At 40.8% G+C, this 19,663-nt stretch overlaps 1 protein-coding gene across 10 annotated transcripts in view; it reads left to right on the plus strand.

Moving 5' to 3' along the window:
- LOC148034759 (Protein kinase superfamily protein) overlaps positions 1-19,663 on the plus strand; it is a 148,810-nt gene that overhangs the window by 109,043 nt on the left and 20,104 nt on the right. For 7 of the 10 annotated variants that reach the window (XM_087679727.1, XM_087679726.1, XM_087679724.1 and 4 more), the window contains 6 exons: positions 10,734-10,781; positions 11,037-11,144; positions 16,606-16,647; positions 16,751-16,942; positions 17,032-17,127; positions 17,238-17,363. In XM_087679727.1, the coding sequence (XP_087535853.1) occupies positions 10,734-10,781; positions 11,037-11,144; positions 16,606-16,647; positions 16,751-16,942; positions 17,032-17,127; positions 17,238-17,363 (612 nt within the window). Of the gene's footprint in view, positions 1-10,733; positions 10,782-11,036; positions 11,145-16,605; positions 16,648-16,742; positions 16,943-17,031; positions 17,128-17,237; positions 17,364-19,663 lie in introns of those variants that run through there. The other 3 variants (XM_087679722.1, XR_015691120.1, XM_087679728.1) reach the window with 3 other exon arrangements.

Below are 19,663 nucleotides of genomic sequence, written 5' to 3' on the forward strand. Positions count from 1 at the left end.
ACTTCAAGACATCAATTCTTTTTGTGTGCGAGTCTAACCCTGATATGCGTGAGTTCTGGTCACAAGTGCCCAATCGGGCCATATAGGTGGAAGTGTGAACTATCTTTTCTCTAACCCATTGCGTGGGTCCACCATAACCTGTGACCACTCATTAGTGGCCAGCTCCAATGTACTTTTCTTTATATCTAATTAGTGCAAAGGAAACAAATCTAATAAATCATTATATAGAAAAAATAATGAAGAATGATACAAATTCTATTTCTATAGAGTTGTCACAGACATGAAGGATCTTGATGATGCAAATCACATTCTTGGCATGCGAATACTCATAGATAGAATAAAATGCTTACTCTATCTATCTCAGCAGGAGTATATCTCCAAAGTTTTGCAGCATTTCAATATGTAGGGGGGGAAAACAATTGGGGTTCCATTGCCTCCATATATGAAACTTAGTGTAGAGGACATCCCTACATCTGATGATGAGAAGGCTGAAATGGCCAAGATACCATATGCTTCAGGTATTGGCAGTTTGATGTATGCTATGGTTGCTACACTCCTGACATTGCCTTTGCAGTGGGAGTGGTTAGCAGATACATGGTAACCCTTGGCAAGAAGTATAGGGATGTAGTGATAAGTATTATGAGATACCTCAAAGGCACAAAGGATTTGTGCATCTGCTTTGGAAAGCGGAAGGCATCTGTCATTGGCTTTACGGTGCAGACTATGCTGGTCATGCGGACTACAAAAAGTCCACTTCTGGGTACGTGTTTATCTCAGAGGAGGAGCAGTCTCTTGGATCTCTAGGGTACAAAAGTGTGTTGCATTGTCTACTACAAAGGCAATGTATGTGGTTGCCACTGAGGCATGCAAGGAGGCTTTATAGCTTTCACGGCTGGTGGGAGAGCCTTGCATCTTAGAGTTACTTGTTCTCCATTGTGATAGTCAAAGCGCTATCATGCTAGCATGGAATCCTGTCTTTCATGCAAAGACAAAGCACATATAGGTGAAGTATCACTTCATTAGAGATGTACTGGACAGCAAGAGCATTGAGCTTGTCAAAGTGCATACAGATGATAACCCTTTAGACCTTCTCATGAAGGGTCTTCCAACAGAGCGGTGTCGAAGAGTTTTCGAAAGCAAAGTCGCGACCACAGAGGTCCTTGAGAAATTCCAAAATAGAAGATCAATCAAGCGTATAAGCAAGATGAGAAAATAATGTCAAGTCTTTGTTTTTATTTCTGTTATGACTCCAATGATCTGTGAACACAGTCTGATTTTCTTGTTGTATTTCTAGGATTGATGACAACAACAGCTGTCATTGATTCCTGCAGCAAAAGCAGCATCTAGCCATAGCCTTAGTTCAGATATTTCTAGACTCCATCCAAAGCTTTCATTCAAGTAGTAAGGAACCAAAGCCCACTCTAAAGTGCAATTGCTGAAGAGTACAGAGGGCAATGTGGAACAGGACAAAGAATGCCATCATTCCTAGATGCGATAAGGAATTGCATAATCATATGAACCCCAGGACTTGCATCATCTGTGAGGAAGATGTCATCTACATTTGCAGGAAATCCATCACGCTCTGAAATGCCCTCTGCAATGGTAGATGCCGATTAACCATCCACTGATTCAAATAGGAAGTTGGGAGCTTCCCTGTCGTCCTCTTTTACTAAGCAGCGATAGGCCAATACAGGTGTCAAATGGTCACGGAATATGCGCTAAAACATGGGCACAAGATTTCCACTCTTTGCTGTCATCAGAAACTCTGAAAATCCTGAAGATGAGCTTCCAGCACTCTGTTTATCCAGTTCAGTTGTTGCCACTTGAGCCACAGTGCAAGCAGCTAAAGCAATTCAAGCTTCTTCCTTTCAATAACACTTTTCGTTCGAATTCAGAAATCTTCCAAATCGCATGTAGCGGCACCTTTGGCATTTATCTGGTAGTAGCTATTGAATACATAAGAGGCATGATTCAGTACGATGTTAGGGAGGAAGCAAGGAGCACCATACTTGATAGGTCTACAGTTTGCAGGAGTCTGGCCACAGGCATAGTCCAAGGCCGCTTGGAGGGTGGAGTCATCTGCTGTCTACTTGGCTATGCACCAGGACGATGTCGGTGACATGCTGGTCTGGGTGATGTCGCTTTATTTGTCCTCTGCTGTAGCATTTTCATTCGAGCTAGGCATCACGGAGAGCTTCATTCCAGTCTCATGGAACGGTGTGGCAGAGAATTGCAGGAATACACTGTGTTACTGCTGCGAATCATGCTATGACTACTCCTATGCCTTCTGTAATTGCCAAATAGCTTTCTTCTCCATTCTCTGCTCGATTTCTTTAAGTGCATAAAGTTCCAGTCCCCTTCTCGATTGCAGGTATCACGTCTTGCACATATTTAATAGCTGATGCGATTTCCTTGGCTGAGGATGAGCTTGCTGCGCGCTTGGTTTTCCTTGTTGAGGCCCCTTTGCTTGATGTTTTGCGCTATTTTCTGTTTCTTCAGAGTTGCCTTCTGCTCAAAGGCAGCTTTTTCATGTACATTGCTTATCACAATCCAAGAAACTGTACCCAGTTCATCACCACCATCATCTTTATCTGTTATCTCGGAAGCAGCAAGTTTCTTCCTTCATACTGTCTGTACGTTGCTTTTTCTCCAGGCCAGGCGTCATCGCTGCTTTCCCCCCTCTATTGTTACCAGCACAATGTCTAAAATAAACCTGATCCACATCACGACTCCCTCCAAAAGCAGAGATCAGCACCCTTCATTGCCACTGAAGGCATCATTAAGTCCCACACTCAATTTACAACAAGACACTGAGTGTTCAAACAATAAGCCCTTCCACACTCAGCCCATTATCACTGTAACAATTGCCAGCACCTATAGAAAAGTATATCAAAGTGACCTTGTTGAGTCAAGCCTGTCCATGCGCTTCACTAGCTTCATTTTGTGCCACTGAGTTTTCAAGTGTCTGCCTCTCCAAGGCAACATCTCGTTAAGTCCTATGACATTCCAACATCTCCTTCCACATAACAGTTAACCTGGAGCCTTGGACATCTATATACTCCTTGGCATCTTTTACAAACTTTATTGTCACAATGGCTTTCATTTGAAATGAATCATGTTAATGTGTTGTCTCTTGTTCATCATTATGCTGCCCACCTCCATGGGTCTGTAGGTGTGCTTTTGGGTGAACATTAAATCATCTACTAAACAGTGAGGTTTGATCTCCAGCCCACGCAAAACAAAAATGCAAACACAACGACTAAGTATGCACAAAGTAACAAATATCACACACAAAAACTTTTTGGTGGATTCCACATCTCGGATGCGCAGCAGTACGACAGCGGTCTGCTCATTGCCGACAGATGATGGGAGTTGGATAGATATATGTATTTTAGCTTTGTACATACCTAGACTTAGTTGATTCTTTTCTCCTCTTAAGGCATATTGCCTTTAGGTGGGAGGTTGTTGGGAATAAAGGCCTCGTGCCTTTTAAATGTGCTCCGGTGTGAACACACCCTTAGGGCTTGTACTTACAACACATATATATCTATCTAAAAACCTAAAGGTACACACTCCTCATTGTACTTGAAAACTTGCTCACTCTCTACTCTGCTCTCTCTCACTCTCTCTGTCTCTCACTGCACATAACAACTGTCTGCCTCGATCTCCATCCCTAATCGGCCCCTACAGAGAATTCGTTAAGCAAGGGCCAGCCACTTTGATGGGATAGCAGCATCATACTCCTACATGTAAGCTGCCAAACCTCTGGTAACCCTTGTAAGCTGAGATGGAGCAGCCTCCTCTGCAAGATTGTAGGTGTCCCTTCACATTTTAATCACATGGGCAGAGCCAATGTCATAGGCCATCCATTGGATTTATGTTGGCTCAGTTGGATATTATTTTGTCGCATAGGCTAATTGGGCCTCTAGCATGCATTAATATATCTTTGTTCTTCTCCTGTTGCTTTGGCTGCCAGCATATAGGTTTGTTGAGATGTATCGACCTGAAATTATGAAATCAAAGTTTCAGATTCCTCTTTATTGTCACTTGATTTTTGTAGCGGATTAGAAGTAGAGTCGTAAGGAGATAATTGTCCTCCAATGCTTTCTTTATGGAAAAATGTGCATATTTCGAGATCTCAATGTATTCTAAAAAAGGGAGCTGTTTTAGTAAAGGAAAATCTCTTTACATGTAAGTATAAAGCAATGTAGTCCTATTTTTTTCTTGTAGAAAATCAAAGTTTCTTTACATGTAAATGTAAAACAATCTAGTACCATTTTATTCATTTAATTGAAGATTTGGCTCCTTTCTGGTAGAATTTTCATCTTCTAATTAAATTTAATGATGAGACTAATGGTGATGTCATCATTGCTCACCATTAGAGACAAGTACCTCCCCTGAGTGGATTCCATGTCTTGGATCACCCCATGACATTGTTTCTAGAGAGTCATATTAATCAGGTTGGGATCCTACATGTTAGCTGAAGGATCATTGAGAGATCATTTTGTACATGATGATGGTCTATAGGATGGTACATGATCAGCGTGGGATCCTATAGGTTAGCTAAAGGATTATCGAGAGATCATTTTGTACATGATGATGGTTTATACTTGTAGTAGTCATAGTTGGTTATCTTCATTTTCATTGTTGCTCTCCAGTCGAGATGACATGGTTAGACGCACTCATTTCTTTGTCTCATAGGCCATTTTGGCTATTTGGAGACATATAAATATATTTCTTTCTCACGCTCCAAGTTTATAGTCGTGCTTCCCTAAAAATGCATGTAGTGATAAAGGCACTTACACTCCTTGGATGACCTCTTTCTCTTACCATTCTTTTTGGTTAGGGGCATGTGTGGTTTATATTTGTGGCATTACAATACCTTTATATTTGTATACCTTTAGATGTTATTAGTTGTTGTAATGAAGGAAGGTAGGATAATCACTCTTTGAATCATCTTAAATCCAGATGTTAGCATCATGTGTGTCAGTATTCATGTGACCTTGTAATCTTAGTGAAATGTTGGTGCTTGTATATTCTTAGGATCAAATTGGCGATGGATGAGGCTATATTATAGAGAGACAGGACTTTGGCCGATGTAGTCTTGGAAGGCCACACAGATGCCCATGTGTCCAACGTATCGTGTCGGTAGAGTCTTTACACTGCCTTCCTCAGACCATCAGGATCTCTTGTTCATGGAGGTTTTGTCACCTAGCCAGTCACATATACAAGAGTTTTTGGCGAGTACTTTGCATACATGATCATCAAACATCTTGCATCAGAATGCCCCAGGACACATATACATGACATTTTGGCCAGTGCTTTACATGTACAATCATCGGACATCTTGCAACTGAACACACCAAGACACGTCAGTCACAGACACCCTTCAGGGTTGAGGGAGACAACAAACCCATTGGTGGAGGAGGAGGTGATGCAAAGCGCTAGAGATGCTGTGATGCTAGATAGAGGAGACAATGTTAGTGACAATGAGAGCATGCAAACGATGGCTGGAGGTAGGAGTAGAGAGGCCCAAAGCTGCAAAGAGAGGTGGAGGGATGGTACAGAGTGGTCAAGGACCTCAGATTGCTAGCTCTGCAGTGCCACTTCAGTCTCCTACACCTCCCATAGACACTCTCTTGGTTACCTAGGAGCCAAAGATTTCACATTCCTTGGTTGCAGTAGCATGGCAGATAGATTGACACAACCCATGGAGATAGTGACATCAACATCCTCCAAGAGATATAGCTACTTGTGGATGCATTGCCTCTCCTTGATTCTCTTCTCACAAGGTGGAGAATTGAGAAGTGAGACCATTGCGAGTACTCAACACCTAGCACATGGGGAAAGCCAAGGAGACCTAGGAGAGTGAGTAGGAGGCATAAGACTTGGACACATACTTTGAGGACTTGCCCCCATTACACCTTGAAGTAGAGCTAGCGGAGAGGACACATGAGAGGGTATATGCTAGGAGGTAGCAGAGACAGGCATGGGCTGCAAAGCCATGCTGGTCTGAGAGGTTGAGATGCAACCCACTAGGATACTCTCATGGGATGTATGAGGCTTCGAAGGATGACACTGTAGGCAGGGCTGGAGCCTCATGAGGTAAGATTTGAATAGGGCATTAGTGGGAGGATTGGTTGATTTTCTCATGTTGTAGGACTGCCATCTCTTGGTAGAGAGGATATTCGGATGTTACAGAAAGTTATTGCCACGCCAAAGTCACACTAATTGGGTAGCAGCTATAGGTGTAATAAAGATACAGGATGAAGTATGCATATGCATTGGGCAGCAGTGGACCTGGTCAATATACGGTTGGGATATTGTTATTGCAAGGAGAGCCATGTGGGTCTCTATAATAGTAGGGGAGGCACTTGTTGGTCTGTTGATCATTTATACCCCAAATGGCCAGCAAGATAGGAGACAATTTTGAATTACCCTTAGCCAGTCTCCACCATAGGTCGATCATTGGATAGTGGGAGGAACTTTAATATGGTGGAGGCTCTTGAGGATAGAAGAGGTAGATGCACATAAACTATTAGAGGAGTTAAAAAGGCTACTTGGGAAGAGCTCTTATTTCAGATAAGAGGTCAGGACTCATGGTTCACAGTAGAGTTTGGTAGGTCCACTTGCTTGCTCCAGCTCTCTAGGAGAGACAAGGCAATGGGAACCGATACTTTCTCTTGGATCGATTAGTTCTATATGGATGATTGGGCGTGGGACGACAGCTGTGTCGTAACAGGTGTCATACTTGGCACGACCCTCTTGAACTCTCACATATTCAGCTGCTACTCTTTGAGAGAGAGAGAGAGAGGACCTCACTCCAATGTTAGAATTCTAGAGCACTTGTTCTATAGGAGGATTTTAGAAAGACATTCACACAGATTTGGAGATCTAGACCCTTCTTAGCTGGACAAGCAACTGGTTACTTGGATGAGAGCCTGTAGGAGATTAGTTCCTTTTTTAGGGAGGAGGCCATGAGGAAAAGACGGCCTTTTAGAGAAGGAGAGATCCACCGGAGCATCATTGACTCCCCTATAGAGGGAGGAGGAGAGGCAGCCGGGGTGCACGTGGATAGTTGAGAAGATGCACATTGCCACATCAAAGATTGATGCTTTGAAGGAAATGAGATATGTTTCACATGAGAGCTTCCTTTTGGACTTAGTCTGGTGACAAGGTTAACAAAGATTTTTTCTGCACCACATGGCCAAAACTCTCTAGATAGAGTGTTCAGAGATTGAAAAGAGCTGATGGATCCATTGCATATGGTCCTTTGGAGATGAGAAAGGTGGCTACACAACTTTGCTAGAATCAACTACTAGGCACCTTGGCTATGAGAGGGACAAAGAGAGAGTATTGCAGAGTACCAAGAGGGTAGTTACAAACAGGACGGGTAGATATCTGATGGCCCATTTTACAAAGCAAGAGCTAGAGGAGGCATTTCTGGGAATTCCCTTATGCAAGTGTCTAGGAGAAGACGGATGGGATAAGTCCTCCTTTTCAAGCTACTAGGTTGTTATCAGCATAGGCCTCATCTCAACTTTTCAGGAGATTATTGCATCAGGGGTTATGCCAGGGAGACTTTTCGAGGGGCTGATTCATCTCATTCCCAAAGGGAATGGAGACAGACTGGAGATGACACAGTGGAGACTCGTCACTTTGCTTGGAATTTCCTAATAAGATCATTGCAAGGCCGATTAGTTTCAAGCTAGCCCCATTGATAGTGGCTAGTATACACCCCACTCAAATAGGTTTTGTCCAAGAGTGTAGCATCTTGGAACATTTTCACTTTTTGGGAGTCCAGAACTCTGGCTTGATCTAGGAACCAAGACCTTGTTGTGCTCCTCCTCGACCTTGAGAAGGCACATGATTGTGTGGATCGGGAGTTCTTGGAGGGCACGATGTTGAGGGGCGGATATCTAGAGTAGTGGGTTAGGGGAGTTGTAGCTCTTTACTCCTCAACACATAGCCAAGTTTTGACTGGTGGGGTGTGAGGAAATAGATTCGACGTTTAGAGATTGGTTAGACATGGCTGTCCGCTAGCCCCCTTTTTGTTTTTATTTGTAGCAGAGGCCATGAGATCCTTCTTAAGAGATAGATCTATAGGTATCAGAGGCATCAGGCTCCCCATCCTTGAGTTTGAGGAGCTTCTTGATGTGGAGTTTATTGATGACACAACAATCTATCTAGATGGGGATGAGGGTAACTATACGGCCTTTGTAATGGCCATGGACATATTTTGCAAAGTAGTAGGCGCTCTAATTAATTGGTACAAGTCCTATGGGTTTTGGGTATGTGAACACTAGGTGGGTGGAGTGCCCACCACATGAGGATATCACGCGGGTTCTTGGGATCGCGGTGAGATATCTTGGATTAGTTGGCACCTCTCCTTTTGAGCATTAGACACAACCTTGTTTATTGGAGCTAGTGAGACTTCACTTGTAGGGAGACTAGTAGTCGCCAACCAAGTTCTTCTTGCAGCCATGTGGTATATCACTTCCTGGTGGGCATTCTCCGAGTCATGCATCAGCCAGGTGAAGCACCTTGTGAGGGATTTTATTTGGTCCGGAGAAGATGGGATGTCATCATATGGTCTAGATTTAGAGGAGGATTGGGGATCATAGACCTAGATAGCTAGAGCAAAGTCTTATTGGGCAGGCTCATCGTTAGGGGATTGCTTCTAGGTGAGGAGCCCTAGAAGAGACTTCTAATAGGGAGGCTGTGGGTTATGTCACCTACACATTGACGACCATGCAGCTGAGTGTCCATTGTATTTTTCAGGAGATTAAAACTAGAGACTTAGGGAGGAGCTTTGAGGTTAGATTTGTGGTTGCCATTATTAGAGTATGGAATTGGTATCATCAGGGCTTCACCAACTACCCCCAACTACTGTCAAAGAGAAGAGGCAGCCTCTTCTTTTCAGTCATTATTTGAGATTCAGAGTTGGGCCAAACTCTTGGACAGAGAACATACTTATCATGGGGGAGATTCTCTCTACAGGTTGTTGGATTAATAGGGGAGATTGGTTTGCATTCCAGGAGTTGCTACAGGAGACGTAGAGATAGAGACTACAGGGCCATGGGGGAACCCATGTTATGATTGAGGCCAAGGTGGAGGGAGCATAGACTTTATCTCATTAGGATCCCCACCCCAAATTACTCGCAAGCGGAGTGAACACAAGAACATTGCCACAGGTGGGAGCTGATTGTTAGTATCATACCTTGGTACATCTGGACCGGAAGATGCAGCTATGGCACATGTTATTGACCTTCAGGATGTATCCACAGCAGAGACTTTATCAAGGATTGGGATAGAGATCATTCACTCTCTTTGCAGGAGATGGGAGAAGATGCAGGCCAGCTCTAAGAGGATGAGGAAGAGAAGAGAGGCTCTCTTGTGGACATGGAACTCCTGCACTTTCTTCCATACTCCCCCTCAGATGGTTTGCCATTATAGCCCACTGTATTTGTCGTTCACACAACCATTGTATTTGTGATGTACTTAGTTATGCTTCTGAGAGTCCCTTGTACTTCGTATTTAACTTGGGAGTTTTTTTGCCGAGGCCTTAGTACTAGAATTTTCTTTTCTTGAACTAAAAAAGTATGAGATTACGTAAAATTGGAGACCTTGTTCTGATGCAAGAGGTATCCTTAATAGCGTTTGTCCTGCATTTTGTTTGTTTGGAGGGTGTTAGACTTGCATATACGCGCAAAATGTCAATAGTAATAGGAGTCATTAAATTCTAACGATTCATGATCTACATTTATAATGTTTTTCTATTCTTATCAAATTGAGTTCTCTGAAAGGTAGTGAAGGTACTGGGGCAGTGAACTAGAAAGGTACCAAAGGTATCAAGGTAGTGAATTTTGCTGGTTGTAACTCTATTGTAGCAATTTGAGGAGTATTGGGTTGAGATTCATGAAGATTTATATAAGCTGTTGACATTATTTCAGCCATCTTAAAATGCATCAATGAAACCATTTTCATAGTTCCTGTTGGTTTCAAGCAGTGCTTCTGTGGGAGTAGCAACTTGTTTTTAATTTTCAAAATTGCTAGAAGGGTTGATTACCCTCTCGCTTGATGCTTCGTTTCCTTGGCTTGAATAAATTTGTGAATCTCTTGGTTGTTGATAGAGCCTTTTTTGTACCTCATACAATGGGAGAAGGGGTGGATAAATCCTTAAAATCTCCAGTATTAGAAGTTATTTCTTTTATAGGGCTGCCATCTGCAAATTTTATAAGCATCGAATTATTAATGTGATGTTTATACTATCATGTAAATCCTTAGGTTTCCACATCTAAGTGTAGTAGTTGTAGCGGAGAAAAGAACTATATTTAAGAAATAGGCCAGTAATAATACTTGAGAAATGTGTAGAATTTCACTCAACTTGAGGGGTGAGTGTGTTAACATTTCATATGGAAAAGCAATCTAAGAAAATACTTGACTTTACTTGATAAGTAAAAGTGTTACATCGATATTACCATGCTTAGGTTGGAGCCTTTAATACTTTCTTTACATATTTCTATTAGCAGTCAAATCTCAATATATGTTTTACTCTTACTGTAAAAAATATTACTCTTACTGTAAATATTTTTTTACCATTGTTGATTCATTGAGCCTTTGCTTTCCACAATTGTCTCTGCTTTATCAAGATATGTGCTAATAAAATGCACTGTAAGAAAGGGTAGTTTCAACCAAACTTCTTTAACTAACTTGTTGCTGGTATTTTTTAGCAGGATGGCATATTTCAGATTGATCGATTGGAATCCCTCGTTACTGAGGTCAGAATCGGACCGCCTGATACTAAAATGAACATATTTTGACATAATTCAAGCTACTTCTGACAAAGAAAACTCAAGAATGGCATGCGAGAAATCATTCCTATGTTATGAGATCTCTAAGTGGAAATAGTCAATATATTTGTCCATTTCTTTTGCGTTCTGAAGCCTCAATGTTATAGAACTAGATCTTTTAGAAAATTTTAAAGAGTTAAGCATATGCTTCTTCTAAAACTGTTGTATACATTCTATGACTAGTCTTTAAGGTCTTCAACAACAGAGTCACTTGTTGGAAAAGAAGAAATACTGGATGATGGCAGAAAAGCTCTAATGAAGAAGATGCTAACTTTTCTTTTGAGTGAGAAGGTAAGATATGCGTAGTTTTTTCATGTAGATCTGATATCCTTTATGTGTTGATCATTTGCAGGCTTTCTTTGTATCTTTAAAATTGATACCAAGTACACACACTTTTTTTTTGGGAAAAGACAATTTCAAACAAATCAAAACAGTGGTAAAACATAACCATAATAGACTGATCAGTGTCTCCTAACTGACAGCTATCATAAATGATTGCTGCAATGAGCGAAGAAAAAAGCCATGTCTGAAATGATCTAATGGCCACTTGTGCATGCCTGATTTCATGGAGTCCATGTGTCCATGATGGCCAAAATCTAACCCAAGTAAAGATCTATGAGTACTTGGACAATCCAAAATGAGAACTTGCCATTAACCAGAAAAATTTACCCCATATCTGTGAAGAAAATCTGGCATGCAAGTAGGAAGAAAGTCTATTGAAAAGCTCACAAGGCGTCCATTATGAAACGAGATGTGGAACCATCTCCAAGTATAGGAACTTGCAAGCAATGAGAGGAAGCAATGATATTTGACTACCCACTGACAAAACTCCAGTTTTTGATCCACTGACAGAATTTCAACCATGCATATCCAAAAAAAAAGAGACTTCATTTCAATGACAGCTTGTTCTTCCAAATCTTACCAAGGTTGTTTATCCACTATCTTAGTGATTTGTTCAAATGCCACAAATCATGTCCATGTTTGTCAGTTCAAGGTGGAAATAAACTTTAATAGAGATTACATGTTGGGGAAACAAGGCATGGCTACCTGTGGTATTACTATCCAAAAGTTTCTGAGATGTATCAAGAACCTTAGCATTATGAGAATCTATAATGGTCAAATCATTCCCGTTAAAATAAGTGAATAACATGACAAAGTCAACTGAATGCAAATAGAGGGGTGCATCAAGTTGGCTGGTGATAAAGCATCTCTGTCCAGATCCTAGAATCTTTTCAGTAGAAATGTCTCATAGATTACCAAATGGAACCAGCCTTCCTTAAGTGGATGGGTGGTAAATCCCTGATTACAACTTAATTACAGCAGCAATCAATAAATGCAAATCTGAATATACGAATTTACCTACTGATCTTGGACAATGTACACCTGATTGGCCCCAAAATTGGTTTCACTTTCGGTATTTCTTTAGCTTTATTGAAGAAGAAGTTGATTTACAGTGGGATTCTCCCGATCCCCTTCGCAATCCAAACTCCCCTTGTTGTCCAAAGTGACTAGCAAGTTCTTCAATTTTATTTACCCCTTGATTCGGGTACTCAATTGGCCTTCACCCACTTTATAGACAATGGAAATGCCCCAAGTTCAATGGCTGGCTAGTCCTCTACCTGAATTTAGCTGAAATTCACGTTCAGCTTTGAAAAATCCAAGTCTTGGAGCTTGCAATTTCTGACATCCTTTTCAAGGCCGTTGCTAAATTCTAATTTCTGTTGCAATTAGGGTTGATAGTAGAGAAATTTACAGTTTCTCAGTCTCCAAAGGGTCCAAATGCTGAGATCTTCGGAGCAAGATCGTGAAATGGATGGGAGATAAGAGAGAAAGCTGTAGAGAGAGAAAAGTGAGAGTTTTGTCGCAAAGAATGACTAAAAATCAAACAAATGCAGCTGCTGCCTTGCCACAACAGCATTAAATGTTGTCGCGTATAGTTTTGATATTCAAATCAGTTGTCACCTTGTACTTGGATGCATTTGCCCAGTTGTGGAGGGTTCGAATTCGCAATCGCTTGCTCAAAACTTACTCGTGGTTGGCTGCAATGGTTGAAAATAGGTTGGCCATGGCTATTCACAGCTCTCCCACATTTGCTACAGCAAGATTGATCTCGTTTTTTGTCTTCTTTAGCCTTTTTCCAGTCTATATGGGTAGGTTTGCCAAGTGATAGTCTTTCCAAATGGTTTTTCTAACGTTATCCATCATTAAATATTAATTTTCAGCCTTTAATTATTGAAATTTAATCTAATAATTATTTCGGTACCCAGAAAAATAATATGACTAGCCAATAATTAAATTGGCTAGGCATCTTTCACTTGCGAGTCTCTTTGTGCCATCTTTGACCTTTAGATTGGCGTTAGGTACCATTAAACGCCACATCTCTAGTGTCAGCAATTAACACTTATGGCCAAATGAATGACCTAGGCCAACAATTGACACCAGATACCACGAAGTACCCTTGCAACATAACTTATAACAATTTTTTCCTTTGACATCCCGTGATTTTCTCGGGTCTCGGGCTCATAAATTTACTCTAACCTCAGTTGCACCTCACATGTGCAACATTTACTTAGTCATGTGATTAAAAATTGATCCACATGTCAAGTGAGATTTCAAAAATACATGTGCTCATGACACCAAATGAAGCAAGTAATAATACTAGCCGTTCGCTCTCATGCGTGACAATGCCTTTCAATCCCTCTAGCTATAAGAAGTTTGGTTAGGATAATGCTCAAGTGCTGGCCAACAATGAGAAAGGAATTACTGTCTTGAAGATCCTCATATCCACATACTAGGCCTTTGTCCATGATGCAAGCTATTGCCACCCAAGTGATTTTGATAGTCTCGCCTATACTATGAAAGACTATCTTGCTGGTTGTCCTTCACAACCTTGGGCCTTAGGACAGTCCGAGTCTTTTGTGCATTTCCACACATTGCACATGCTATAGAAGATTTGCTATAGCCAAGTTAGTTACGAACTGTGAAGCTCCTATATGCTCGTAACCAAGGTAAGAGTGAGATCTTCTTGGATTTGGAGCCATCATGGAATCTCCTTCAAAGTTACCCAAGTAAGAGGCAGATATACCTTCTTTTGTATTAATGTTGAGTTTCAACTGGCTTTGGTTTGATTCTATTTCCCTGTATTGTCCTCCCCAACTTGGTATTGTAGCCAAAGAAGGCCTTGCTTTATGAAGGAATGTGTCTCTCCAGACCGACTTTTTGGGATGCCATTGTAATCTATGGAGGGGCCTATACTAACTGTCCCCATACTTTCAGTGTGTAAGTATCTAGTGTGAAGATACTTTAGGGTTTCCAGATAAGAGACTGTTTGTGATTACGACAACACATAGCGAACTTAGACAAGAATGAAAAAGAAGAAGAAGCAATTGACAAATAAATGAATGCAATGTGTAATGAATGATGAAGGTAAGAGAGATACAATGGAGGGAACTTAAGGTACTAAGACTGTCCAATTGCGACTCTCTTGTGGGAGTGGGCTGAGAAAGGCAAGTGAGAGAGTGTCATTATTTGGAGACAGATCCCAAGTGCAGTATTTCTCTAATGTTGATGCAAGGGAGCTGGATGTGTGAACCAACAACAAATGCAAGTGCTAACAATAGAAACGCAACTATGAGCAAATGCTGTAGGGCATTTGATTAAAAGTTAATCAAATGTGCTAATGTGACTTGCACATGTGAGGTGCAAGTTAATTATTTCACAGTGTGGGACCCAAGACCTCGAGATATCAGTTGGTACCAAATGAAAAAACTGAAATAAGTTATGCCTAATAAGTTCTAGGTGGTACTCGGTGTCAGATTTTGGCCTAGTCCAATTTATTGGCCACTAATGTCAGTGGTGACATTAGAGACTAGGTACTAATTAATTAATTAATGTTAGTGTAAGGGTCAATAACTGCTCAATAATACTTGAAAGACAAATTGGTCTAGCTAATTTAATTATTGGCTGGTGGAATTTAATTTTTAAGCACTAGAATAATTGTTAAATTATTTTTTAGAATTAATATTTTGAAAATTAATTTAATAAGTTGGATAGTGTTGGAAAATGGGATTAAAAGGTTTCCATTTGTCAAAACTTGCCCATGCAAGTGGAAAAAACGTTTTTAGGCGCTAGTGGAATTCTATTCTAGTCATTGTGAGAGAGAAGAAAGCTGTTAGAGAGCACGTAGAGGGTACTGATGCGATTTGCAGCCACTAAGGATCATTCTTACAGCATGTGACAACAGTTTGGAGCCCTCTAGGAGCAGGTGGAAACAACCCAAGGTCCTTTTGGTGTAGATGACAACATATTGGAGGGGGCAGCAGTCTTTTTGGTGGTCCTAAGTTATAGATGACAGCTTTCATGGTTGTTTGAATAGGGTAGCCGTAGCTTTTCAACGTTTCTTGCGAGATGAAACTTTGAAATTTCTCTCTCTACAACCTTCTCTCTTATCCCCTAGCTGTCTCTCAAGTTATCTCAGCATTTTCGAGTAGTTTAAGCCATTAGAGGAAGATATTTCAGTCAATCTGTGGTGCAGATTTAATTTGCAGCAGATATTAGGGTTTGACAGCCACCTCGAGATGCATGTTTAGAATTAAGGGCTTAAGACTTGAATTCCAGCAGTTGAAATCAAGGAATTTCAAGGGGCAAATTGGTTTCAAGGCTTGCTGATCATTTGTGGCAGCAAGGGGGCCAATATAAATTAAAGAAATACCGAAAGGTGTTCCAGTTTTGGGGCCAATAGGGTGTCCAATGTCCAAGATTGTAAAGTGTGCATTTTAATTTTATGAATTTGTTAATTGCTGCAATTAAGTGCTTAATTAGGTTTCACCACCCTGTCCGAGAAGGAAGGCTGGTTTCACACGACCACAAGCAAGGCAGCTCAGCCAGGAGCAGGGCAGCTCCTCCAATAGTAGGAACGGCTCAGCCAAGAGCAAGGTGGCAGCACCTACAGCCAAATGGTAACCTGTATGGCAGCAATCTTGGGCTGGAAGTAGCATAAGGGATTTCTTGATCCCAAGGGGTTAACGTAAGTCTTACATTTAACAAATTTACTGACAACATGAGTGGAAAAGGTATGTCAACATATGGGAGAACTTTTACACTACTGGATATTCACAAACTAAATGTGCTTTGTGTAAGAGTTTGTAATTGTAGGTTGCACAGTCTAGTGGTGTGTTTATTTATAATGTTCAGTGTTAAGAGTTTCGTTAATATTAGTTACAACTCTTTTCAGTCAAAAAAAAAAGATTTCCTCCCTTCTCTTCACACACAATGAAGGTATGGCCGTCGGTTTTGTAACTAAGGATGTGGATTCCACCTTAAGGCATGAGCCACTGCTATTACTCCAGCTAGGTTAGAGCCTGGAAAAATGATCCATGGTCTTGGTAAAGTGAGATGCTAGTGGACTGCTTTCTTTGACTGAATGATTTTAAGTAATTCAACGTTGAACAAAAATCAACTGATCTATTTAGGCCTATGGGAATGAGATGAAAATTTTTCTCTTACATGTTGAGCATGTCGTATATGTGAAACTGTTTTATGTTACATTCTGAGTATGTTGCAACTCTTTCTTTTCACCTGTATTGGTGTCCCCTTCTACTCTTAATCATACCTCTGACTTTAATGTATGTCAAGTTGGAAGGGCATATTCAAGTCTTAGGCTTTCTTGAAAGCCCAGATTTGGGTGGTATGAGGAAGGGACTGAAAACACATTGGATGTAGAGAATTGATTTCAAATTCCCCATACTTTCAGGGAGACTTTGTTCGTGAGACATTACTGGATGAGGTTGCTAAGGTATTAATTTTCTTGCTGGAGCTGGAATGTGCTTTGAATGTTTATGGGAAAATGTTAAGTGTGTTGACTTTCCTAAGCTTACATTGCTTCTGAAGTTATTTAGGGTTTGGATGCTTTCAACCGAGCAACATTCGAATCCACTCTTGACACAATTCTCTCAAATCTTCCATCGGGAGTGATACGGCCTTCAATTCCCACCTTACTAGAAGAAGAAGACTTCAAAAATCTTGCTACATTGAGCAGACTCAGTGCAATCATTGCTGAAGGCCTAAGTGAAGCTTCAGATATGGACAATGTAAGTGTACGATTTTTGTTAGAAGTTTTGTCTGATATCATCTGAAACATTAGTTTAAACAAGCATTCGATTGTGGTCTATCTTGCCAGATTGAGACGGATGTGAAACTTTTGACCTGGGAAGACATCTTTACTACTTTTCAACGTAATATCAAGTATATTCCTGACCTTCTAGTGATATCAGAGGTAACTCCCATTTCTGCTATAGATTTTAGTACATCAAGTGAGCTTCACTATTCTGCAGCAAGTTTTGGTATTCCATTTGTGTTTGAACATCATGTTATGGATGCTAGCAGCTCTCTCTAACAGCTCAGCAGCAAGCACTGTTTCTGCCTGCCGAAGTTGTTGGGAGGCTTGCATCAAGGGTTATTGCCAGGTCAATAAGAAGATCTGTTGCTAGAGCTGCTGAAAATCTAACTGTGGTAAGCCATGTTATTTTTCTAGTAGAATGTGGCAAAGGAGTGAATCTATTATTTTGTTATGCTATGGATTTTAAATGCTCTTACAATGTTGGCAAAAATGAGGGTTGCGATAGGTCATGATATGCATTTGGTGTTGGATGGTATTGTGAAATCCTTTTAAAGCTTGTAGATACCTATTTCATGCTCTGCTTGCAGCTGCTCAACATATGCTAGAAATTTTCTATTGATAGTATGGATATATCGCTTAGTGTCACCAGGTGGTGATACTTTTTACAGTTGCTTTTCTTATTTACTTATATAAATATTTTATTTTTCTTTTCTTTTGTTGTTGTTGCTTCTTACCCCCAGAGTTCTCTTGGAATAAGCCGGGATCTTTGCATGGCCAGAAGAGGCAGCCAGAGGGACAAATTGGACTAATGGTTTGTCTGAGCCTTAGGACCGGTTCCATATTGAATGGGCACTGAAGAATAGAATGCCAGTGGTTTGGGATTGTGTGCTTAGCCATTGGAGATGGTGTAGGACAATGAGCCTGGCCAAAACAGAAGATGCACATGTGAGAATGCTCACGGAATAAAAGTCATCGTAACAGAGCCACATTACACTTTTTGATGAGGTCACAATAATAAAAGTTGCTCAGAACTACTTGAGGAATACAAGGGTCACCATCCCTAAAATTTAGGGAGTTACTATTTTGGAACCCAGAATTTGTTCGCGTTATTGTCTTCGTTTTTGCACGAGGATTAATTCTCTGGCTTGTGCTGAGGTCAAATTTTACACCGATCATGGAGAATTTTAGACCAGAAGGTTTAAACGGGAAAATTGTTACATGTATGCCATGTGGCATGAATTCCAAAAAGAGAGAGAGAGAGCATTAAAAAAAACGTAATAGGCATAAAGGGCAGATGAGAAAATGAAGTTTTGAGGAGCTGAGGGCAGATTGCTGCAAGAAAATCAGCCATGGAGAGTACTTCTACGTCTCTAACTTAAGTACGGAGGTAGAGCTTGCTCCCTCTGATCAACTTTCTCTCTATTCTCAGAGAAAATGCTTCGTATGATGGACTTATTCCATCGAAGGTACAATTTTGTGTTTTCTCTAAAATTCTGCACATGAATCATTGAGTATTAGGCACAGAAAATGCAAGACATGTTGGACAGTAAGAACAGTGAATTCTGCATATGCTGGACAGTAAGAACAATGAATTCTGGACATGCTGGACAGTAATAACTGTGAATTCAGAGATCTGTAGAATGCAATTCTGCACAGGAATCATTGAGTTTTGGTCACAAAAAATGCTTTCCTAAAAGGGATGTTGATCTGGACATGTTGTGTTGTTCTTATGCAGCTGGGATTTACTCAGAAGAGATGAAAACCAACTATTCACAGGTTATGTATTTTGGAACATTGGCCTTAATGTAAGAAGGCTGGTATAGAAGACATCAAACCGGAGAGATGGTAACTGAGTCAAAAGAATCATGGCTATATCCTCTAAAGAGATCATCTTGCCAAGGGACAGAAGCTTCTCTCTCATATCCTTCAATGTGTTGACATGATCCTTGATGGAAGGAGAATCATCAATAGTGAGCATCCATAATTTCTTCTCGAGAGTAATCTGGTTGGCAAATGTCTTTTAATAGTATAAATAGACGAGCTTTGGCCACACTTCTGCTACTATCCACAACTTGCGTACATGCACTAGGACAGAATCCTATAAGCTCATAAAGAGGAAATATCGAGCTCTAGTGTTGGGTTGATCCCATAAGGCCACACGATCTATCAATGATCCAACAGTGGGATTCTCCATTGGACATGGGGAATAGGGAAGGTAATAAACTCCTAAAGATCAAAGGTATCAAGAATACACTCCACCTTACCTGACCAAAGCGAGTAGTTTGAACCATCAAACAAGTCTTCTTTGGGTAAGGAAGGGAGTATGGCCACCTGTATAGAGGGTACTATGGATGGCATATGGAGGCTAGTAGAACATGCCTTTTGTGAAACATGGAGAGAACAGGAAGAAGAGGGTTCCCGAACAAACGAGCTAGGTGACCTCAGTTCTTCAAGATCCATGTGATAGTGTTCGCGATAATATCGCCGCCATTTGGAGGTGTGTTGAGAATGCTCCTCATTTGTATCATCAAAGCCGTGAAATTGGTTGTAAGGTATCTTTGATATCTTGCAAGACATCCACTAGAAATCTGTGTTTTGGTTGTATACAGCCTTGAAACAGGAGAAAATTGCTACAGGATCATAGGGAAGTTGATGTAGAAGGTCCACGTGGGGGGAAGTTGATGTAGAAGGT

The sequence above is a fragment of the Lygodium microphyllum genome, chromosome 6, assembly GCF_053477565.2.
Source record: "Lygodium microphyllum isolate KBCC chromosome 6, Lygodium_microphyllum_v1.1.10, whole genome shotgun sequence".
Taxonomy (NCBI): domain Eukaryota; kingdom Viridiplantae; phylum Streptophyta; class Polypodiopsida; order Schizaeales; family Lygodiaceae; genus Lygodium; species Lygodium microphyllum.